This window comes from Hippocampus zosterae, chromosome 2, assembly GCF_025434085.1.
Source record: "Hippocampus zosterae strain Florida chromosome 2, ASM2543408v3, whole genome shotgun sequence".
Taxonomy (NCBI): Eukaryota; Metazoa; Chordata; class Actinopteri; order Syngnathiformes; family Syngnathidae; genus Hippocampus; species Hippocampus zosterae.
Genome location: NC_067452.1, coordinates 13,505,485 through 13,530,639, shown reverse-complemented (window position 1 = coordinate 13,530,639; position 25,155 = coordinate 13,505,485). Strand labels below are relative to the sequence as shown.

At 43.3% G+C, this 25,155-nt stretch overlaps 1 protein-coding gene across 4 annotated transcripts in view; it reads left to right on the top strand.

Moving 5' to 3' along the window:
- Window positions 1-12,290, top strand: part of nol4la (nucleolar protein 4-like a) — a 39,472-nt gene extending 27,182 nt beyond the window's left edge. The window contains exons 6-11 of one of the 4 annotated variants that reach the window (XM_052058045.1): window positions 4,291-4,568; window positions 5,891-6,076; window positions 7,299-7,487; window positions 8,541-8,657; window positions 9,292-9,481; window positions 10,901-12,290. In XM_052058045.1, coding sequence (XP_051914005.1) covers window positions 4,291-4,568; window positions 5,891-6,076; window positions 7,299-7,487; window positions 8,541-8,657; window positions 9,292-9,481; window positions 10,901-11,118 — 1,178 coding nt within the window. In that variant the 3' untranslated portion in view covers window positions 11,119-12,290. Of the gene's footprint in view, window positions 1-4,287; window positions 4,569-5,887; window positions 6,077-7,298; window positions 7,488-8,540; window positions 8,658-9,291; window positions 9,482-10,900 lie in introns of all 4 variants that reach the window. The other 3 variants (XM_052058043.1, XM_052058044.1, XM_052058042.1) reach the window with 3 other exon arrangements.
- The last annotated feature ends 12,865 nt before the right edge of the window (window positions 12,291-25,155 follow it).

Here is a 25,155-nt window from a genome sequence, read left to right as displayed (position 1 = left end):
AACATGTGACACGAGAGGGAAGGAAGCGTTATGCACTGGAGAACCACATCCTTGCATATTTGAACCGCATATATAGAAACAAGTCATATTTGACTATTCACAACATCTCAATTGCCACGTTCTTTAATTACAGGAGATAAATAGATTTTAGCTAACCAATTTTGGGCGGGAAACGGCTAAATGATGTTACAAAAAAAGCATGACAAACTGAATAGAAAACAATTGCTTTGTTTCAGTTTTAACACAGTTGCATTGTTTTTATCTTTTTTTAACCTGTCCCATAACCTACTGTAAATATAAAAAGTCTACACACCCTTGTTCAAATACTAGGTCTTTGTGATGTTAAAAAAAAGTTTCACAAAACCTGTACCACTCCATTGATCCCCCTCCTCACAAAAAAACATGAACTAATGTGGTTGCAGAAGTGTGCACACCCTAGTAGCTGGTGACACGACTGTGTGCAGGATTCACTCAACACATTCAAACTCATGTTAAATGAGAATCAGCACATACCTGCCATCATTTAAAGTGCTCCTGTTTAACCCCAAATAAAGTTCTCATGTGAGGGCCCCTCCGTGAGTCGTCACCTTACCGTGGTGGAGGGGTTTGTGTGTCTCAATGATCCTAGGAGCTAAGTTGTCTGGGGCTTTATGCCCCTGGCAGGGTCACCCATGGCAAACAGGTTCTAGGTGAGGGGCCAGACAAAGCACGGCTCAAAGACCCCTTATGATGAGCAAAATACATGGACGCGGGTCACCGTGGCCCCCCTCTGGAGCCAGGCCTGGAGGTGGGGCTCATTGGCAAGCGCCTGGTGGCCGGGCCTACACCCATGGGGCCCGGCCGGGCACAGCCCGAAGAGGCAACGTGGATCCCCCTTCCCATGGGCTCACCACCCATGAGAGGGGCCAAAGGGGTCGGGTGCAATGTGAGCTGGGCGGCAGCCAAAGGCGGGGACCCTGGCAGTCCGATCCTCGGCTGCAGAAGCTAGCTCTTGGGACAGGGAATGTCACCTCTCTGGCAGGGAAGGAGCCCGAGCTGGTGTGTGAGGCAGAGAATTTCTGACTGGATATAGTTGGACTTGCCTCCACACACAGCCTGGGTTCTGGTACCAGTTCTCTGGAGAGGGGTTGGACTCTCTTCCACTCTGTAGTTGCTCACGGTGAGAGGCGCAGAGCAGGTGTGGGGGATACTCATTGCCCCCCGGCTCAGTGCCTGTACATTGGGGTTCACACCGGTAGACGAGAGGGTTGCCTCCCTCCGCCTTCGGGTGGGTGGACGTGTCCTGACTGTTGTTTGTGCATATGGACCAAACAGCAGCTCAGCATACCCACCCTTTTTGGAGTCCTTGGAGGGTGTGCTGGAGAGTACTGCTGCTGGGGACTCCCTTGTTCTGCTGGGGGACTTCAATGCTCACGTGGGCAATGACAGTGAGACCTGGAGGGGCGTGATTGGGAGGAACGGCCCCCCCGATCAGAACTCGAGTGGTGTTTTGTTATTAGACTTCTGTGCTCGCCACGGATTGTCCATAACAAACACCTTGCTCAAACATAAGGGTGTCCATATGTGCACTTGGCACCAGGACACCCGAGGCCGCAGTTCAATGATCGACTTTGTAGTTGTATCATCGGATTTGCGGCCGCATGTTCTGGACACTCGGGTGAAGAGAGGGGCGGAGCTGTCAACTGATCACCACCTGGTGGTGAGTAGGCTCCGATGGTGGGGGAAGATGCCGGTCCGTCCTGGCAGACCCAAACGTATAGTGAGGGTTTGTTGGGAGCGTCTGGCGGAATCCCCTGTCAGAAGGAGTTTCAACTCCCACCTCCGACAGAGCTTTTCCCATGTTCCGGGGGAGACGGGGGACATTGAGTCCGAGTGGACCATGTTCCGTGCCTCTATTGTTGAGGTGGCCAATCTGAGTTGTGGCCGTAAAGTGGTTGGTGCCTGTTGTGGCGGCAATCCCCGTACTCGCTGGTGGACACCAGCAGTAAGGGATGCCGTCAAGCTGAAGAAGGAGTCCTATCGAGCCTTTATGGCCTGTGGGACCCCAGAGGCAGCTGACGGGTATCGACTGGCCAAGCGGACCGCGGCTTCGGTGGTCGCCGAGGCAAAAACCCGAGCGTGGGAAGAGTTCGGTGAGGCCATGGAAGCCGACTTCCGGACGGCTTCGAGGAAATTCTGGTCCACCATCCGACGTCTCGGGAGGGGGAAGCAGTGCACCATTAACACTGTGTACAGTGGGGATGGGGCTCTGCTGACTTCGACTTGGGACGTTGTGAACCGGTGGGCAGAGTACTTCGAAGGCCTCCTCAACTCCACCAACACGTCTTCCTTGGAGGAAGCAGAGCGTGGGGACTCTGAGGTGGGCTCTCCTATCTCTGTGGCTGAAGTCACCGATGTGGTTAAAAAGCTCCTCGGTGGCAAGGCCCCAGGGGTGGATGAGATCCGCCCGGAGTTCCTCAAGGCTCTGGATGTTGTGGGGCTGTCCTGGTTGACACGCCGCTGCAACATCGCATGGTCAACGGGGAGAGTGCCTCTGGATTGGCAGACCGGGTGGTAGTCCCTCTTTTTAAAAAGGGGGACCGGAGGGTGTGTTCCAACTACAGAGGGATCACACTCCTCAGCCTCCCTGGTAAGGTCTATTCAGGGGTGCTGGAGAGGAGGGTCCGTCAGGAAGTCGAGCCTCAGATTGAGGAGGAGCAGTGTGGTTTTTGTCCCGGCCGTGAAACAGTGGACCAGCTCTACACCCTTAGCAGGGTTCTCGAGGGTATGTGGGAATTCGCCCAACCAGTCTACATGTGTTTTGTGGACTTGGAGAAGGCGTTTGACCTTGTCCCTCGGGGAGTTCTGTGGGGGGTGCTTCCAGGGTATGGGGTACCGAACCCCCTGATACGGGCTGTTCGGTCACTATACCACCGATGTCAGAGTTTGGTTCGCATTGCCGGCAGTAAGTCGGAATCGTTTCCAGTGGGGGTAGGACTCCGCCAAGGCTGCCCTTTGTCGCCGATTCTGTTCATAACCATTATGGACAGAATTTCTAGGCGCAACCGAAGTGTTGAGGGTGTCCGTTTTGGGGGCCTCAGTATTGCATCCCTGCTTTTTGCAGATGATGTGGTACTGTTGGCTCCTTCAAACAGGGCTCTCCAACTCTCACTGGAGCGTTTCGCAGCCGAGTGTGAAGCGGTTGGGATGAAGATCAGCACCTCCAAATCTGAAACCATGGTCCTCAGTCGGAAAAGGGTGGAGTGCCCCCTCCGGGTCGGGGAGGAGATCTTGCCCCAAGTGGAGGAGTTCAAGTATCTTTGGGTTTGGTTCACGAGTGGGGGCAGGAGGGAGCGGGAGATCGACAGGCGGATCGGTGCAGCGTCTGCTGTGATGCGGACGTTGTATCGGTCTGTCGTGGTGAAGAAGGAGCTGAGCCAAAGGGCGAAGCTCTCAATTTACCGGTCGATCTACGTTCCAACCCTCATCTATGGTCACGAGCTATGGGTCGTGACCGAAAGAACGAGATCCCGGTTACAAGCGGCCGAAATGAGTTTTCTCCGCAGGGTGTCCGGGCTCTCCCTTAGAGATAAGGTGAGGAGCTCGGTCATCCGGGAGGGGCTCAGAGTCGAGCCGCTTCTCCTCCACATCGAGAGGAGCCAGATGAGGTGGCTTGGGCATCTAATTCGGATGCCTCCTGAGCGCATCCCCGGTGAGGCGTTCCGGTCATGTCCCACCGGGAGGAGACCCAGGACACGCTGGAGAGACTATGTCACCCAGCTTGCCTGGGAACGACTCGGGATCCCCCGGGGAGAGCTGGAAGAAGTAGCTAGGGAGAGGGAAGTCTGGGCTTCCCTGCTAAAGCTGTTGCCCCCGCGACCCGGCCCCGGATAAGCGGTAGATGATGGATGGATGGAAAGTTCTCATGTAGGAGTCGTCTTTTCCTGACAAAGTTCAACCTTTGTCTCATCTGATCAGAACAGTTTGCCTCATGTGTTTGAGAGAGTTTGCTGTGTAGGTCGCATGGTCTAAAAAGTGTTTAAATAAATGATTTCTCTTGGACTCTGTTTTTTTGTCTTTTTTTAATCAGAACCTTGCATTTGAATAGAGGTGTGTAGACTTTTTATATCCACTGTAGTTATCCCATCTTCTGTGAACTTGTCATATCAAGGCAAGACGAGTCAAGTCAAATTTATGATATGAATGTGTGATTTTTTTTATATTCTATCCCCTGATCTTGGAAAGTGCAAATGAATTGCCCACACCAAATTTGTCTGAATGTGAACGTTCCCCTTCTTCCCCTCCCAGCAGACGATGACTCCTCGGAGAGCAGTAGCGGCAATGGGGTGACACTGTCCGGGGTGCAGCCCGCGGGCGGGACCCCCCCGGAGGGTGGTGCCTCGTATGGGGAGGTGCCTGAGAACGGCTTGAGCGCTCCTCTGGACTTCAGCACCGCCTTGTCCTCATCCTCTTCGGATGACCAACAGCCAGTCAACCTGAGTGACCGATTGCTGCCCACCGGGTGTTCGCCGCCAAACTCGATCCTGGCAGACCCAAACAGGAAGTACCCCAAAACAGAATATGCTAAGGTAAACATTCCCAAAGCCTTGATACTTACTTAATATTTGTGCAAAGCCCTTTATTATTTTTTTTTAAAATAAGAACATCCAAAACATATTTTTACATTTTGCCATTAAATGAGTTAATAAGACCTGTAAATTTACAGTAATCTAGCCTTCTGAAAATAAAAGGATGAGCAATTTCTGTGGCTTGTAGAGACAGAATGCCTTAATGCAAATGATGATTTTTAGGTGGAAATAGGCAGATAAGTAATAGCTTTTAAATCATTGTTAAAATAGTCAATAAATACACCAAGAATTTCAATGACATAGTGTTAAGGTGAGCGCTGATCTTGGCCCTTTCATTTTTGGGACCAAAAACAGTCACTTTCTGTCTTTTCTGAATTGAGCGAGAGAAAATTCTGGTCCATCCACTCATTGATTTGATGAATACACTTTGGGACTTTAGTCATGTGATGATGCTAAAATGTAAAGTTGAGTGTCATCTGCATAAGTATGATTAGAGATGTTGTGATGCTCCATAATCTGAGCTAGAAGAAGCATGTAGATATTAAATAGAAGTGGTCTAAGAATGGACCATTGTGGAACCTCACATGTGATCTTTGTTCGCTCAGACTTTTGACTAAGAAATGCGACAAAGTAGTCTCTCTCATGCAAGTAAGATTTTGAACACATTTAACACAGTGTCAATAAGTCTCACCCACTGTTCTAGTATGTCATGCACTATATTATGATCAACTGTGTCAAATGCCGCATTGTGGACTAGCAATACAGAGTTGTGGTTTAGAAGTGGGCATGGGGAAAAAAGGGTAATAGAAGGTGACACCCAGGCACACTGTTTAGCAGCTCAGCTGTTTCAAGGCGAGCACATCCGCAATGCACCTGGGCCATCACGGGGAGGAGGGGGGAGTGGGAAAGCCAACAAAGGCGGTGAAAAGCCCGGGATGTGTATACATTGTGTGGAGTTGTGAATTGTGTCAGCGTCAAGTCTGTTTGACCCAGCCAGCACGCTAAACCATGTAGTGTCATTGCCACGGAGACAGCCTTGTCTGCAGAAACAGAAACATAGAGCCGAAGAGGATGGGGATGTTGAAGGATAAGCATCTGTCAGCATCACTTCCAGGGGAAAGTCCAAAACTTCATGAATGTCAGACAGGCGGTTAATACATTTTGAAAAGATCTGTAGTTTGTAATGTGATATAGACAATTATTATGAGGCTGCGCATGGACCAAGTAAAAATCAAGCGGGATCTTACTATAGTGTTTATGCATGGAAAATGAACGTGTGCTTGCGATCATGCCACTTGACGTGTTCACATGTGTGTCAGCAGTCACCCCCGTACAGCTCAGGAAGCTATGACTCCCTGAAGACCGAACTGAGTGCATGCGCTGAGGATTTGAGCTCTGGCCGTGCGCAGATCATGGACGAAGATGACGACGATCACGATGACCACGACGACAGTGATAAGATCAATGACGCTGAGGGGATGGACCCCGAGAGACTTAAAGCCTTCAACGTAAGTAACCTGCCTGATCTCACCAAATTTTGAATTCCAGTACAAGCGCTTCAGCAAATAGTTGACAAAAATACAGTGGTTTTCTTAACGTACAACATTAATTTAGTGGCCGTGCTCGTAGCTCAAAAGACTTGTATCTCGGGTTGGATTATGTTAATTGCTGATTATTTTCCAGATTAATCAATGAATTTGATTTAACAAAAAAAAACGTTTTCTCATGTCCATCGCTTGATTGACAAACAGGACACTATTTGAAATCAATGGTGCAGAAAATGCACAAGCATAAATTGATGCTGATTCCTTTACTTATTTGGTGCATAACACGCCAGAAAATCAGCAAATAGGTTCATTGTTGGGTTCTACAGTAAAAGCAGATGTTTGCAAATGTGTTATTTGATTAAATACAAAGACAATCAGTTTGCTTCCATGGAGGACTGGAGGAATTGAAGAATATTTACTGCAGAGAGGCTTTAATACTAAAGATATGGACAATTTCAAGTTAAAGAGGTCTCTGAACGATTCAAGGATTGTCATCATTGATTGATATGATAATCAATTACATTACAATTATTATTATTTTGTTTGTGAAGGCTGGAGTGGATTCATTGGTTTTCCATTCATTTTAATGAAAAAATGTGATTTTGGTTATGAGTGTGGTTGCAGAATTAATTATACTCACATCTCAAGGGACGAGTGTAAAACAACAATAATATCCCAAGAAAAACACCAAGATTTCCCTTAGGGAAGTCCGCTTAGCGTAATCCTAATAAGCAATGAAAAATGGCTTCGGCGTGCCTTAAGGCAATTATTTGAAGACAAATGGTGCAGCATCACATGTAAACAGACAACATAACAATGCTCACATGCATTTTGTCTTTATCCTCCTGTGTAAAACAGTTCTTATTGGTCATGGTCACAACTGAGGAGTTGTGACCATCTCCATTTTAATCTAACTGTTAGGAAAAAAAAGTGTGATGCACGCATATTGTCTTTCTCGTGATACAACAGTTTAATTTGTCTGTGTGTGTGTGTGTGTTTCCACAACCTCCCCCTCCCTCTTGATCCTTGCCTCTTCCACTCCCCGCCGTACGCTCGCCCCTCCCCTCACTGCCTTTCCTCGCGTTTGTTTTCAACTCCGCACCACTCTCGCCGCCATCCCCCCACTACTTCTGACTCCATTTTTTCTGCTCTACATCCCGTCCCTCCCTTCCCCCTCTCTCAGATGTTTGTGCGTCTGTTCGTGGATGAGAATCTGGACCGCATGGTGCCCATCTCGAAACAGCCCAAGGAGAAGATACAGGCCATCATGGAATCGTGCAGTCGCCAGTTCCCCGAGTTCCAGGAGCGTTCCCGCAAGCGCATTCGCACCTACCTCAAATCTTGTCGTCGCATGAAAAAAAGTGGTTTTGAGGTATTAATATCCACCTTTTCATCATTGCTTCATCACAAGTACTGGCAAAAGCGCAAGGGCGCTCAGAGTAAAGCAACAATTAGGCCTGGTACACGCATAAAGACAATAACAAAAGCTTGACTTCTTCAGAAAATTATCCTCTAAGATTATCCTGTAGTGTACCGTTAGACAGTTTTTGCCTTATTTCTCTCTCTGTATTATTATTATTTTTATTTGCACAATGCAACAGAACAACAGGGTACAGAGACCGATTGTGCGGGTGAGGAAAAGAAGCCCCAAGGGCTCAGATGTAATCCTCCTCTAAAAATAAATGCAAACTAATGGCTCATCTAAATGAAAGAAAACACATTTGTACAAAATAATAACTAAGCAGATAATAATCCATAATACTAAGAACTAAAAATAATGAAAGAAATAATGTAAAAGCAAGTCCAGCATCGCATATGCAAGGCAAGAAATGAGAATGTTTTATACAATTAAGATGAAGCATTTTGTCTCACTTGCACTTAGTATGTTTATTCTTAGTGACTTGGCAGAAGAAACCTGATGAAACCAGAGCTCAACATTTTTTTAAAGTAGATAAGACTTTAAAAGACCTTTCTAAAGAGTCACGGTGTTTCATAAAGAATTTATGACACTGAGGTCATTGAAAGTTCATTTGACCTCGTAGTGAGTCAGGTTGAATATCAGATGGGAACAGAAACAAGTCAGAAAAAGTTCCTGGAAGGGCTTGTGCAGAATGTATTTTTACTTGAATATAGCCCACTTAAATTTTATTTTATGATTTCTACAATAACTTATGCCATACACTCGATTTCTCCTCCTCACTGATTCACTGGGTGTTTTGGAAAACATTATCCTTTTGGGGATTATCTCAACTACATGCATATGCAACTCAAATTAATTTGGGTCGTCATTTTCAGTTTAAGCCGGCATTAGTCACTTGCATTCTACCAAACCCCGAAATGCCCTTGCGCTATTTTTTGCAAACATTCCTCAAAGTTCTATCCAGTAGTTCGCATTTATTAAACATGCACAATTTTTTGCTGACAGATAAGACCAACCCCTCCTCACCTCACCTCTGCAATGGCTGAAAACATCCTCGCCGCCGCGTGCGAGAGCGAAACCCGAAACGCCGCCAAGAGGATGCGGCTCGACATCTACCCAACGGTAAATAAATTTCAGGATATACACTGACCAATCATCTGTCAGCAGTCTGAAAAGATCCAATATAAGTACTGTTGCTAACGTGCCTCCACAAAAGGCAAAAGTACAAATTATTTGGGTTGACACTCTCTGAGAGAATGGAACAGTAAGTGTAAACTATAAACTGCCTTGTATGACAATGAATCCTCACCTAATCCTGAATTCCCACATTGGGATGAATAAAGTATGAAGATTTGAATCATAAATTCACCTATTTGTGCTTTTATTTTGAAACCTGCCCTAATGATCGGAGGTGCCACGAGATGGCGCCAAGTACTGAAAGAAGTCATTTCGGTCTTGAGCAAGTATGTTCCTCGTGCTAGCTTTGGTTTGAGGAGAGCAAGTTTAGCCTGAGTTGTTAAAGCTCATTATGGAGAGTATACTGTCTACTGTCCATCACTTCCAATAATTGAGTTAACTTATTTAGCTATAGGAGAGGCTCAAATCATATCAAAAGATGTTTTTAATTAGAATACATCGTAGTTAGCACACTGCAGTAACAACCGTGTTCTTAAATGCAAAAATCTGTGCGCACACGCATGCCTAATAAAGTGTCTCGAATAGCTCAGTGCCACTAAAGTGAATCATGCACTCATAGGACGAGCCCACCCTCGCTGAGAAGCCCTGCACCAGGGAGCCCACATCTGTGGCCCCCTCGGGCTTCGTCATTTCCAGCACGGCTTTTGCCCAAGACCAGCTCTACACCAATGGAGGCCTCAACTACAACCTGCGTGGCTACGGCAATGTCGCCGGTAACCAGCAGAGCGCGGCTGCGGCCCAAGCCAATGGTGAGCACCACTTAAAAATTTTGCATGCATACTCACTGTATTGTAAACGTTTAGGCAACAGAGACTTGAACACAAAGAGTGAAGCAACACATGTTGACAGACAATGTAACAATACTCACAGGCATATAATCTTTATTTTCTGTGAGAATCTCTTCTATATTATCTTAATGATTCACTGGGAGAGATCGTGACTCTGAATTAATAACTAAAACAATATCGGCGCAAAAAGTCCCACACAGAAAGAAATCACAATAGCAATTTCACCTTCATGTCCAAAAAGGGGTGGTAAGAAGTGTACCTCATTTTATCCAAACCCGTCTCTGTCAGTAATAATCAGCTATTTATCTAAATCAGCCTTTAGTAGTACAGTGGTACCTCTATGAACGTCTCTTCATATAAAATTTTCAAGTTACAAAACGACTCAATAGAAAAATATTGCCTCTTGTTACGAAATAAATTTTAAGATATGAAAGGTAAAAATACAGTATAGGCTGCAAGTCACAGCTCAGAGTTTCCTGAATGCAACATACTTGTAGCTGCTCTGCCATTGGCTATTCCCAAGCATCATCCTGGCATCCCATTGGCTAAGAGGGACCTCTACCGTATGTGTCCTTTTGTGTAGATCAGGGGTGCCCAACCTTTTTTGTCCCAAGGGCTGCTTTTCAAGGAGCCAACCTCCGGAGATCTAGTCCAGTGTCAACCACTGCCGCCCCCCCCCCCCCCCCCACACACACACACACTAAAAGTCCCCGGGCCAAGCCGTTTGGCTTTCCTACCAAATATGAACCAAACAGAAAAAAACAGCTACAAAACAGGGAGATCTCTCTTTGAAAAAAGGAAATCACTTCCTACCTCAAAGGCCTGGCTTTGATCCCAATGTCATTTTGCAATCTCAGAATCTCATCCACAAGAGTGGGGATTTCAAAGTCGAAAAGTGATTTGACTTTGGCGGCAATGTCACCAACGTCAATATTTGCACCAAATGGATAACACTTATTTATAGCTAACTATAGGCTCGATGGATGCAAAGTCAGTAAAATGCCTCTCAAACTCTGACGAGATGCTCTGAACGTGCTCCTCGTAACGTGCACTGTCAAGCTGTGTCACACTTTTCCCTTGACGTTGTAGTTCTACTTGCATGTGAGGGAAGTTGCACAGGTTACCAAGCCTCAGTCGGTTGAACATCAGCTTTTGCTTGCTTTTAAATGTGCTCACTGAACTCATCATTTTGACTACATCTTTACTCTTACCCTGCAGCTTTAAATTCAATTCATTGAGCTGGCCACTGAGATCAGTGAGGAAAGATAAATCTTAAAAGCCACTGTTTTGTCCCGTAATTATTGCCGCAAGCCTCAGCACAGTAACTTCAATATATTTCAGCCGTATGTCTCTCTTATGAGATGACACTTGCGTCCGCAGGTCCAACAGATCTGAGCATGAAGTCGGTGGCTCCAAACTCCTCTTCCTCCAGCTCCAATAGTCACGGGCAGGGCGGCGGCGGCGGGGGTGCTTCGGCTCAGCTCAGTCCTCCGGAAGTGACGGCGGTCAGGCAGCTCATTGCCGGCTACCGGGAGTCGGCCGCCTTCCTGCTCCGCTCGGCCGACGAACTGGAGAACCTGATTCTGCACCAGAACTGAGCACCGGCCGGAACTCGGCCTGTATGTCCGTCCGTCCGTCCATCTCCGCGTGTAAATATGTCACCCTGACATGCAAGTCTTGACCCTGTTGGACAGAGGCACAAGCAAAGGGAAGTGGTACTGCCAAGCACAGCGGGTCCTGTAAGGTACCTTGACTCATCCCACACGACTCCTTATGCATTCGCTTCCCTTTGACCTCAGTGCTCTGCCTTCCCTCTGCTAAGTTTCTCTCACCACCTCAACCCCATTTGTCTCAGGAAGTGATGATGTGTGGAGAAAACTAATCCAATAGTCCATCTAGTGCCGTTTTTCCCAACCTTTAATGAGCCAAAGCTCAAGAAAAATCTCTCACAATAACCACCACAACAACCACAAACTCGTGACAGAAAGTATTTCAAATGATGACGATCTTGTCTCAATTTACTGACAAATATACTCAATCAGTGTGGGGGACCAAGAAAAATCATTTCGAAACATGTTCTTCCATGAATGTGACATAACCTTTACAACTCAGTCGGGATGTTTTTAACATCTTTGCGAAAAGCTAAGTGAAGGGAACAACTGTGACAATGAGGTTGCACAAGTGTGCACACCCTCTTTATAATTGGGCATGTAGCTGCGTTCAAAATCAACCAGTCACATGTGAACTCATTTTAAAAAGGTCAGCACACAACTGCCACCTCTTATAGTGCTTCTGATTAATCCCAAATAAAGTTCAAATGCTGTAGTAGGCTTTTTCTAGCATTTTTTTCCTGCCTGAATGTTTTGTGATCAAACTAGCTGCTTTTTTGAACTGTTCACAAGGCAAAAAAATTATATATATATATGTGTGTGTGTTATGGAGCAGTTTTTCCTGCCTGAATGACTTGGTTTGAGGAGCACATTTCTAATTTTAAGGAGTCATTAATTTTTATTTTATTTTTTTTGCAGGTTAATCCCAGGAATTTGACACGCTGTTTTATTAAACAGTAAAATTATGATAATATAATACATGGACAGTTGGTTTTCTTTTTTTAATAGAATCAACTGTTTTTAGTTCTTAAGCTGCAGCAAATTTTATTTTCTTGTCTAGAAACTCTTTACATTTGAATCAAGCACATTTCTGAGGTGGGGCAAACCTGAGCAAACAGAGAGCCAAATGAATCAGTAGGTGGAGAGCGGATGTGACGTCCCCCCCCCCAAAAAAAAAGTTCATTTGATCTAAAGCTCCTGGAGTTTTAATGTGTTTCCGGTTATTTGAAAAGGATTTACTGCTGAATGATGTTCACAAACTATCAGCTTTCCCGCGTGCCCTTTTGAATGAGGATGGACTTCCGTTGCCCAAGAATGATGTTGCTCACGTAGTATACGTCACAGCAAATAAACAAATTTGTTTGCACGGTTCATTTTGAATCGCGGCCGAAGGAAAAGTGGGTTCGGGTTGGCAGCTAGTCTCTAAAAATGTCAAGAAAACCCTTCTAGAACACCTGAAATTGATTTTGCACTCACTGATGTTCTTTGAAATGGTGGCAGGTGTGTATGCTGACTTGAATTTAACATGAGTTTGAATGTTGCTATAAAAAAACTTAAGAATTCCAACATAATCATACATACCGTTTATAGATCACATTAATGGTGGAAAAAGTGAAGAAATGATTCCCCTTGATCTCATCTTCTTGTATATCACAAAAGCCTGGCATATCAGAGGGGCGAAGACTTAAAATCCACTGTAATTATTCTGCCTATCACTATTTGTGACTGGCGTTGATAGATAAACAGAAATACAATCTTTATGGTCAATGAATTATCATTTTTAGACCAATGAAGTGAAATGGGATAATTCACACAGCCCAGCGGGTGATCTTTAATGGTTGGGAATTGCTGATCGTAATGAGCAGAGGACGAGTTCAATTACCGGTAGTTCTCTCAGCCTGCATGTGCAGGTTACTACAGGGCGTCTGTCATCACGCTAAAATAACTCAAATAGTCTGTACGAGATTCTGAAAGATTCGACTGGGTGATCTTCAATTGTAGATGGAATAATAGCAGTGTGTTTGTAAAAAAAATTAAGAATATAAGGCCATGTAATAACTTTTACTTTGACGAATATAATGGAAGCGATGCGCATTCTATTCTAAACCCAAGTGGAGAAAGATTCATTAAATGAGTTGTACATTACAAAAAAGTGAAGATGGGGCAATATTAGGCTGTCCTGGCTCTGAATTTTCTGTCCAAACTCAAACATTGTATCAAATGAAAAAGCACATTTTGGGCGAGGAACCATATAATTCTGTTTTGTTAGAGAATACAAGGTTCGTTTCCAGATTAACAGGTGTGAAATTATGAGAAAAAAATATCCTGAAAGAAAAGTGTCCTAAAAATCAAAACACATTCTCAGAACATGAAAAGTTTTCTCTTTTTGGGAGTGTTACATTGAGGGGGTCCTTAATAAAAAATCTCCTAAATATTTAATGACTCACTGTAAAGAAAAAAATACACTTTTCATTTCATACATAAATAATTCAGCAGTTCTCAAACTTTTTACTCAAAGTACCATCTCAAAGAATATATACTTCCACACCCCTTACACACAACAAAAAATAAATATATATTGTGTTAATGTGAACTGAAAATAAAAACTGTACTGCATTTTTCCTAAATGCAAGTAAACTATGAGCAAATTTCTCAATTTTTTTTTCTTCTGGGTGTTGTGGACCACAATAGTAGTTGAAAAATCATCAATTTATGTTTGTGCATTTTACGTACCGGCAATTTGAAATAGTGTCCTACTTTTTAAATTAAAACCATGACAATTAAAAAAACGTTTCATCGGATTCAAGTATTAGTCGTGAAAATAATCAATGGATTAATAAATTATCAAAATAATTGAGTTGCAGGCCTAGGATTTACCCATTTGATACATTTTATTGAGAGCGTTCGACCACACTGCTGTTATTCTGCACCCAGGTGTACTGCAGACTGATTCTGTGTCAGCACGTTTCATCCAACAATTCCACTTTGTGGATGTCCATCAACAGACAAACCGCTGCTAAATTGCCTGCCACTGTTGCTGTTTGTGATGCGCTCATTCCACACGTGGGTAAATATTCCCACAGGAGAAGTTGGCTTCCTTTTCGGATGATTTTCAACAGTTGTTCAAAGCTATCCGCTCAAGATATTACCTCGTTGTCTTTTGTTCGAGAGAGACAAAGACTGATTTTTTGAAAATGCCGGGCCTGACATGGCGAGGAAATTAGATGATAGGAGGTCACAAACACCTGTCAGGGAAGAAAGAGATTATTCAATATATTGTTGAGCGCGATTGGAAAACGGTGCAATATTGATGATAATCACTGAGGGTGTATTATTCATGTCGCAGGCGAAGAGGGGGAGAAATCCGCCACAATCCCAAAAGATGCTGTAATCGCATGCAGCATTGTAGCCAATTTTAATGTTGTGACGACCGATGTTGGTCATGAACCTCATCACACAAAACAAACATGACTTGCACACGTTTTTGTTTTCTTCTCCTTGTTGTCATCGTGTTGTTGTGGAGGAATTGTTGTGTGCGTTTTGTCACGCGTTGAATTGAGGTGACCCCCGAACATGCATGCGAGGGGAGCGCGTGGCTCGCTCACGCCAATGGAACCGAGTCCCCCCACCCCGAACCCCACTGCAGCCGCCCTGTCACTACAACCATGTCTGAAAAGTGGCAGTTGGAAAAGAAGCAAGAGACAATCTTTGACAAAGATGTAATTACATCACAGTTTACGCTCCCGTGTGTGTGTGTGTGTGTGTGTGTGTGTGTGTGTGTGTGTGTGTGTGTGTCTCTGTCTGTGTGTGTGTGTGAGGTCAGAGGGCACACACGCAGAAAACAAAGTCTCACACTTTTGATGGTGAGTCACTCAGCACAAACACGGTTGTCAAGTGTACCTTTTGTCCTTTTGTGTCTTTCTTTTCCCTGTTCAGATTTTTTATTTGTGTGTGTGTGTGTGGGTCGGGTTGGGGGGGCGTAAATGTCGTCATGGACCATTTGTGTAAAAGTGAAGTGTCCCACTTTGTACATGAATCTGTCAAGAGGAAATTCTGTCACTCAGCACATTCCAAACAAGGACAAGTGACACTCCAAGCAGCCGACTCGGCCGGCTCGCACCTTACAAAAAAAAGAAAAAGAAAAATAATAGAGAGAAATATATGATTTTATTGACCGCATTATGAGGCATTCTATCAGCGCGTGTTCATTTGTCTCAGCATGCGTCCGTCACACAGTCAGTGCGCTGTGTGCTGTTTGCATTTCAACTGTCAGCTTGATGAACTATTGCAAGTTTGGAAGCACTTTATAGCTCAGGATTAAGGAAACGTATCGCGGTGATCCGCTCGTCAGCGGCTCTTTACCTCCAAGTCGTCCTCACAAGCAGTTTTGCAGCTCCACAGCGGGCCTGTAGGAGGCGCCGTATAGGCCAAAATTGACAGGCACCTCTCACATAACATTAACAACTCTCACACATCCATCCATCCATCCATCCATGCATGGATGGATGGATGGAGGACACAGAGGGAGGGGCTTTAAGAATTTGACATTTCAGATAATTTCTTGGTTATACTATGGAGCTTTCTCTCATGTACACAATTTTGAAATCTAATAAAGACAAAAGAGGTCTAATTTGGAATAAAAAGATGATGGGTTAGTATGTGAACTTTTAATGTTTGGTGCATGTGAGAGGTTATTCTTTTTTTTTTCTTTTGCATGAATATAAAAAAAGTGTGTTTGAGGCTTTTTGGGTGTGTAAGAGGTTTGTGCATTTGTGTGAGAGGCTTGCTGTTGAGGCTGAATTTTCAGGTGAGTGTGAGTTTTTTGTGTATGTGCGAAAAATGTCACTTTTCATGATGTGACAACTATTTTGTGAGGTAGGAGAGGCTTTAGGTATAATTCAGTTTTTTGTACATGTGCATGAGAGGGTTTTTTTTTGGTGTGTGTGAGGATTTAGAATGTAGATAACAGTGAGTGAGTTATTTTTTAATGCGTGTGACAGTTTTTCGGAAGATTGTGCTTTAGTTTAATCTGAAAGGTATAGTAGATCTTTGTAGTTACAGAATGTGGGATTTGTGTGTGTATATATGTGTGTGTGTGTGAGAGAGTTTTTTGTAAATTTGAGTTCTTTTGCCATGAGTGAGCGTGTGAGATTTTTTTGTTAAATATGAACTTGTTACTTTGTGTGTGAGTCATTTGATGATAGATTATACTTTTTATTTATTTATTTATTTATTGCATATGTGAGAGGTAAATGTAATTTTGGCCCTATACATCTCCTCTGCAGGCAACCTCGCACATATCCAGCATCCATCGTCTCAAGCAACCGTGACGTGTGCGTCCTCGTCTCCTTTACTTGTTTGATTGTTGTTTGTTTGTTAACTGTTGCCGTGGCGGTCACGCTCAGCGACCCTCTCAGCCGAACGTTTGCTTGCTGATGTTTGTGTGATCAGCCACTATGATTTTATTTGTTGCTTTTGGAATAATGCAGACACCCAATTTTTATTGCGCGGACAACGTAATAAACTGTCGGAGTTGCTGCAACTGCCCAGGTAGCTCGTGGATTGCTCAAGTGATCACGTTCTCTACGTGTACTGTATAGCTGTACAAAGAGTGATAGAAGCTGTTTTGAACTGTTCTTTTTTTCTGTGGGTACAGCACTGTTTTAAAATGAAGACAAAAAAAAATCTAAAGTGTTTGAAAAAGCCCTTGCCTGTTTGAATTTATCATTTGGTGGTGGTCTGTAATGCTATTGTTATTTCTTTAGTTTGAACGCTTGCCCCTTCCGCACACATAAGACTGTAGCTGTGTGCACGGGCTGGAGGTGGCGTCCTGTATCCCCGTGTGAAGCTTTTGTACCCCCTCCCCACCCTCCGGTTTTGGACTCAGTGATAGTGTGATGTTTACATGTACAGTTTTTCACAATGTGTTTCTTTTGCATTTTCTTCAGGACCCCCCCCCCCCCCCCCCATCAATTTGCTTTCGCTCATCCAAAAGGTCTAAGTTGTCCATAGGTGTGACAATTTTGCTCATCCAAAAGGTCTTCTTTTCCCATCCCAAGTGCAACCAATGCGTTGGAGGTCACCAACTCAGAACCCCACGACATCTCCAAGTGGGCCAGCAAAGTTTAATACGACTCTAATCAACTTTTTTTTTGTGGCAGAGAAGGAGACTGGAGTAGGTAAATTTCTTAAAGTGAAATGCTCAGAAAAGTGTAATCTGGTACCATCAACGGTACACACACACATCCGTGATAAAGTATAAGCCATTCCCGTCTTCTGGCCTTTACGGGGAACCCATAAACCTCAGGAAATACGCAATCTCCGTGGGGAGTTTGTGTTCACTGATTTCCTCTGATGTGAGACTGAAATGACTAACAAAAACCATTCAACATTTCTATGGAGATGTCTGTTGTTTTGTACATTGATCATTGTGTTTGCAAAGTGGATCTTTTTCCAGTTCGTGTGACTAAATATTTGGATTACGTTGGAGTGTTTATAGGTATGGATATTTATTATTATTATATGTGGAAATACAAAAAGAGAAAAAACACGTTTGAACCTGTTTCATTTGTATATTTCATGCAAAACTGTCCAGGTGAGATTCTTTCTGGCTCTTACATATCACAAAGGAGGGACCTGTGTGTGTGTGCGTGTGTGCGTGTGTGCGTGTGTGTGTGTGTGTGTTTGGAAAATAGCGCTTTTTCAGTGTTGCATCAACGCGATGGAAAAAAGAAAAATGAGAAATAAGAGAACACATGATCTCGTGAGATTTCAGTAATTGAATAAAATAGTGCGATGAACTATCAAAGTTCCACCTTGCGTCCTTATTGACGTTCTGATTCAACGCATTACACACTAATCATCTCCCGTTTGCCCGACCATATTTCAAAAAGTCCCACTGCAAAATAGAATGGTGAGAATAGAAGAAGAAAACGTCAATTTCACAAGATGCATGTTCGCAGGATTATTCATTCATTCATCTTCCGAACCGCTTTATCCTCACTAGGGTCGCAAGGGGTGCTGGAGACGATCCCAGCTGTCTTCGGGCAGTAGGCGGGGGACACCCTGAATCGGTTGCCAGCCAATCGCAGGGCACACAAAGACAAACAACCATGCATGCCCACACTCACACCTATGGACAATTTAGAGTGTTCAATCCGCCTGACATGCATGTTTTTGGAATGTGGGAGGAAACCGGAGCACCCGGAGAAAACCCACGCCCAGGGAGAACATACAAACTCCACACAGGGAGGCCGGAGCTGGAATTGAACCCGGTATCTCTGCACTGTGAAGTCGACGTGCTAACCACTGGACTACCCGGACCGGTTATTTTCCAGTTAAATTATTTTTTTCTTTTTCTACTGGCACTTTGGATACAGTTTAGAAAATAATACTCATTTCAATATGATATATAGCGTTACTATTTCAAAAATGGTGTTGATGTGTTTTGATAGTGGGCAAAACTTTGAAAGCACGCTACTGCCACCTGTAGGACGCAGATGGAATAGCAACGATTCCACTTTCACTTTGGTCTGTTCGTCCACCAAAATCGATTTGTAATCTGGTTGCCAAATATTTGTTTTCAAATTTGAAATCAATGATCTATTAATTGCCACTGTTTAATCGAGTCACACCATCTCATATTTAAAACTAAGTTTCCCAATTATCTTTGCAGTCTTTACATTCCAATTAGGTTTCAGGAAAAAGAAACAGAACATTTTTCAGCAATTGGGAATTTTGTCCACAAGAGGGCGATAAAATTACAGAAATGAAGGAGGGCTCTGTCAAATAAAGCTCGTAGTGTTTTTAGGATTCAATCTATTAAGGTCACAATGGTCAAGAACTTTGAGTGACAGTTTGACATGACAGGCTTCGGAACTAACCACTTCTATTTTATATTCGTGGTTCTCAAACGCTTTAAAACAATTGTCAATGAAATACAGATAAAGGTGAATTTGAGATGGACAAATATTTTACTCTGGTCATTGCAGGATGCGTGTTCGGCCGCATGACGTCAATTCCGGCGCGACCCGACCTCACAAGGTTTCCAAATTCTTGAAAGACAATTCGCAGACTGGGTCATTCAAGGCATTGAACGACATCTCCTTATGTAGCCTCTGTGAACTGCATAAACGGTGGTGAGTTGGACAGGCTTCATTTGAATTTGAAAAAAACATACGGTCGGGTCTCGCCGGAACTGACGTCATGCGTCCGAAAACTAGCAGAAAAATTAAATACTCTTCCACTAGATGACAGAAGATAGAATTAACCAGAGCTGTGGGCTTTGATACAACAGCAAATTTCAAACTGACATCATTAGTACGTAATTAGTTGAGATTATTTCACTTTCTACAGTACACCTTTTTGTGTCGTTTTGAGTGTACGATGAGATATTCCTCATATAAAATGTACAGCTTGGGTGGTGATGCCATGTGTGTGTTCCTGCAATTTGACCACTTTTTCAGTAACAAGTAATGTAACATATTACTATTTCCCAACCAATAATCACTCATCTATTACTTGGCCTGATCATTGAGCAAATGTGTGAGGGATGAGTCCCCCAAGAAACACACCTCAATTTGCTGGAGCAGAACCCTGTTACGTGTCACCAGAATGGCTCACTCGCATCTCATTTGGTAATATTCAGGAAATGAGAAGGAGGTCACCATGCCATGCCAAGCCAGGCACACCCTACACTAAGTGAGTTAAACCAAAATCAAGTAAACGTGCAATACAAAAACACACATTTTAATACTACACTACACAAACAACAAGTAAGCAATAGAGATTAATGTCCTACTTTTTAAAGAAGTGTCTGGTGACTTTTTCAAGGTAACTGTCGCAACACTGGTCTTGACTCAGTAAAGGTTGGCCAACACTGACTTGGAATAAATCATGGTCAGCACAAGTGTAAAATTCAACAGTTGCAGAAGGCTTTCAATCGGAACAATAGTTGATGTTTAGTCAGTTTGGGCACCAGATTTTGAACCACAATCTATTGTGCTTTTGAATTTGGCTCAAATATAAGTGGAGGTCTTTAGTGTTCTCGAGCCTCCAGTCGTCTGGCCTACTTCTCATACAGTATATGATTGACACGTTCAAGCGGCAACGGGGTCAGATTCTTTGGCTCAGCACCGGCCTAGAATGATCCACAGCTGCCGTTGCTTGACTTACATTTAGTAGTAGACCGTCAGGACCAGCAAGGCCTTCCCTGCTGTTCTCAACACTTATCAGAAGCAGTGACCTACATTCACAACCCAAATATTTGCTCCATGAAATTTGACTTATTCATTCCCAACAGTCTATGGACTTCATTTCGTAACATTTCACTTTGCTGCACTCTCTCCAGCATGTTGTTAATTCCCCCACACACCCATCAGATTTCAGCCTCTATGTGCTGGCAAACTCATCAAGTTTATCCAGGGTTTTCAGTAACAGTCGAAACTTCAACTGTACCGATGGGCCTGCAATGATATGTAACTGGTTTTTGACACTAAAGCTGTCACAGAGCGTTGATGGAGCAATTCAAAGAGTCTTTATTCTAATCAAGTGTAAAAGAATGATATAAATTATACTCATGAGTAGAAACGAACAGTACAGTATGTGCTAAGTACAAATGAAAACACCGCTAAACAAAGTGCTACTAACAAGTGGAGAGAAACGCCCTCGCGTTGTTTAAAATTAGACATGGTTCCAAATGACGGTGATCCCCATTCATCCCTGCTTTTGCGATGGAAAGTCGGCTCCGTCCCCGGGAGAATGAACCTTGCCAGTTGTGCCAACAGTGATTCAACTATGCCAACAAGAATTATGTCAGAAGCCAGTCGATAGCGACAAAGGTTGTCCAGTATTATTACCTGGGAATACCGGATGACACGTTAGTCCATGATTTGGTCAGCGCTCTAAAGCTTTGACTTTACCCTGCCTAACCCATCGCAAGCATGCTAACTTAGCAGAGCCGGTATGACACGGGCAAACAAATGTACACACACAAGGTGACGAACAACCCCTGCAACATGACTTGTTTTGGGCGTTGCTCTGGAGATTGAGAATGTGTGTGTAACTAAGCTGTCCTGTTGGGTTGTGCTTGCGCCACCCTTTTGTTTTATTTTGGTTTATCTCTGACTCGGTCCTTCTTTGTGTTGCTGCACGATTTACCGACTGAGTCAACTACGATTGTGCCTTTCTTCTCAAAAGGATTCTGCTTCAGCGAAATGGAGTGCCAGGACTTTTCTTGAGTGACCACACTCTTTCATAATTTTCTGCCAAACAAGTCCTCAAAATTACGTGCCTCAGGTTTCCCGCCTTTGCATGCCAGAAACTTGGACCACAATTTGGGTGTTCCAACAGAAGAGTGACGCCAAAACACTGGGCGTCTGGTTTTGATACTTGGAAGTAGCTGAGGTCATGGTAGCCGAGAATTTAAACAGCACTTGACACGTTCGACTTTAACCTAACCACTTACTTTATGGCTGTATGATTTTTTTTCCAACTGTACTCCAGTAGATCTTTCTGGTATCTGTGCTCGACTTAGTACTTTTGTGACGACCTTTCACTTTTGCTGCCTATAAAAGCAAGGTTCTTCTCCTTTGTCAAAATAGACCGATTTTCTTTTTCAACCTCCATGGATGAAAACAGGACCAAAAAAAAAAAGACATGAATAGATAGGCAACACGGCTTGACTTGTGATTTGTTGAAATATTGAAATATTGGGGTGTTATGAGTTGCGAGGCGGGGTGTTACAGGGAGTGGTTCGACATTTACGTAAAAGCTGAGTTTCATTCTTGGGAATGAACATTGTAGATATGTCTTTTTGACAAGTTGTTGGCTGCTTACATTTTGAATTGTTGGAATTTTCATCCCAAATACCTAACAGACTTGTGGCCAAATAGAAAAAGAACCATTTGGACTGTTCTGTTTGGGCTTGGTTAGTGCCAATGGTATGGCTAATTTACACATCTGTGAAGGCAGCATTAATGATGAAAGGTACATTCAGGTTTTGGAGAAACAAATGCTGCCATCCAAGCAAGGCCTTTTTCTTGGACAATGCCAAACCGCATTCTGTACGTATTACAACGGTGTGGCTTTGTAGTCAAAGACTGTGGGCACCAGACTGGCCTGCCTGCAGTCCAGACCTGTCTCCCATTGAAAATGTGTGTTGGCACATTAGGAAGTGCGAAATAGGACAACGGAGACCCCAGACTGTTGACCAGCTCAAGCTACACATCAAGCAAGAATGGGAAGGCATTCTCCTTGCAAACCTTCAACCATGTCTTCAGTTCCCAAACGTTTATTGAATGTTGTTCAAAGAAAAGCTGATCGAACACTGTGGTAAACATGACTCTGCCCCAGCTTTTTCGGAATGTGTTTCAGCCATAAAATTCCAATTTAATGATTGTTTGCTAAAAACGAGGACTATCAGTTTGAACATTATCTATGTTGTCGTGTATGAAATTAAATATAAATTGAACTTGAATTGAAAATCATTGTAGTCTGTTTTTATTTATTTTATATATTTAGTCTGTGTATATAAACACAGCGTTGTGGAAATTGTAGAAACTCGAAGAAAGCGACAATTTCTCACGTTCGCACCCCGAGAGAGTGTGTCGTTTTTTTTATTAGCACACCAAAAAACTTCCCGCGCCACTTGAGACCCGCCGAAAGTCAGTTTCCATAGAAACAAGCAGACTAACATGGCGGTCCTTAAAGGGACTGCAATTATTTCTACCCCGTTAACAAATGCTCGTGAACTCTCTGACAAGCATATGAAACATTGCATTCACACGTTTGCAGTTGGTGGTGAATTATGTACATAGAAGTCACTAGAGCGTCCCGATTTTGTTGGAATTGGGTTTGAAGGTCCAAAGTCTGTTGTTGTACAAAGATATCAAAATGTCTTTTGTTTATTATTGACGGAAATGTTTCATTGTGTACTTTAGTACTGAAATACATTCCCGAGTCCGTACTTTTTTACCTTCACCGAACGAGAAGGTAAAATTTGAGTTCACCTAACTACTTAAGTACAATGTTGTACTTACGTTAAAAAAAACAATTGAAAACATGAGCAAAAAAAAAAAGAAAACATTGTCAAATAATCTAAATAATCAACACAACAGGTAATCGGGTGCCCACTTACACATTTGCATGTTCCAAAGGGACTAGGAAGAAGTAAACATTCATCTGTTCTTAGTAGACTACAACCCCTTTATCTACATTTTATTATTCATATATCAGCAATATTTAGGAATGTTCAACTCTAACTTCATCGCCATACCATATTTAAATACCAATGCTGTATGTAGCCATAATATTCTCTTCACTCTCCTTGTATCGTTGACCTGTTCATAAGATCGTTTGTACACAAGTTACACTGTACTAAAGAATGCACCATATAAACAACATACTTTACATTCCCATAACAATAAACAGTTTAAAAAACAATTATAGTTAGCAATAACATAACATCATCTTGGCTCAACAAATACATGTTTAGCAATTTAGTAGGGATGTGAATCTCAGCACTGAGGACGATTCGATACACATCACGATCCACTGCCAGCGATGCGATACTTAAACGATACATCGAATTTTCTGGCGATACGATGCGATACGTTTCACCATCGTCACGATGCGATACGATTCGATACACATTAAGTTCAAATCAATGCGATCCGATACGATACAATGCAATTTGTTGCGATATTGTGCAATTAAACATGATGCAAATAAGCAAAGAAAAAAAGCTTTTAAAAAGATGGAATTCAGTATGGTATTACAAAAAGGATACCACTTTATTCCTTATAAACAGTAGAACTTGTAAAACAACGTATTTAAGCCCTTTCACAATTGGGTTTTGTGCAAAGAAAATGTAAACAATTTGGCACCTGAGACTCACAGCTGTTGCTATAGTGTAAACACAAACATACAATTCTCACTGAGTGTCTTATATGAAATATAATAATAATATATATATGTATATGAATCTATAGCGCAAGATGTCCACCCATCCACTGTAAGTGCAACTCTTCGCACTGTTCAGCGACACAGTAATCTTACTTCTCACTTTGTTGTACACATCGGGAATATGTTTGTAAGTGAACACAGACCTGTCTGGCATTTTATACCTGGGTTCCAAAACGTGCACGAGCTGTCTGAAACCCTCGTTGTCCACCACGCTAAGGCTGGAGGTCTTTGCATAGGAAATAAGCAGTGGCCTTAGTTATAGCCATTGCGCGGTCACAGCGAGTTGCAAGGGGACTCCCAAAATAAGAGGCAATTTTTTTCTGATCCTGACCTGGTTTACCAAGAGTTTCTCCGGTGTCCGACGAGGAACTGGGCGGGGAAGCGGGAGGGAAACTTGTCGGTGATCTGGTGCCATCGGTTTAAGTGGGTCTGCATATTTGTGGTGCTGCCGTTGTATGGCTTCTTAGTGCGACATTCCTTGCAAATTACGGAGGTTTTATCAAGCTTTCCGTCTTTCTTTTCGAAGCCGTAGTATTTCCAAACATAAGATTTGAATGTTGCGGCTGAATTAAATATAGTAGTTTCCTTGCTGCTGCGTGCGCTAACTTCCATAATGTTTCGCTAGTTGTGTACTGGACTGTATGTGACGCACGGCTACCGTCCGTATTCAACACAAAACGCAAAGCAATGATGGTGCATTCATCGCGCCTAGGAAAGGGCAGATATGTGACGTTTAACATGAATAAAACGGCGCTTGAATCGGATTTTACCGATACCCATCAATGCATCGTGATGAATCGCGATTTCACCCGTCAATCGCGTCGTACCCAATGAATGAGCGGATGCACTCGGATCGCGCACGTGCGCATCGATGTATCGATTAATATCGATTATTTTCCACACCCTTACAATTTAGAGTTGAATCAGTACTTCTGCTTTTCCAGAGTGTTTTTTTTTTTACTCAAAAGTATCTTGTACTTCTACTTCAGCACAGAGTACTTTTCTGAGTACTGTGGCTGCATGATGATCACAAACTGGCTGGCTGGGTAGATGTAACCAGTC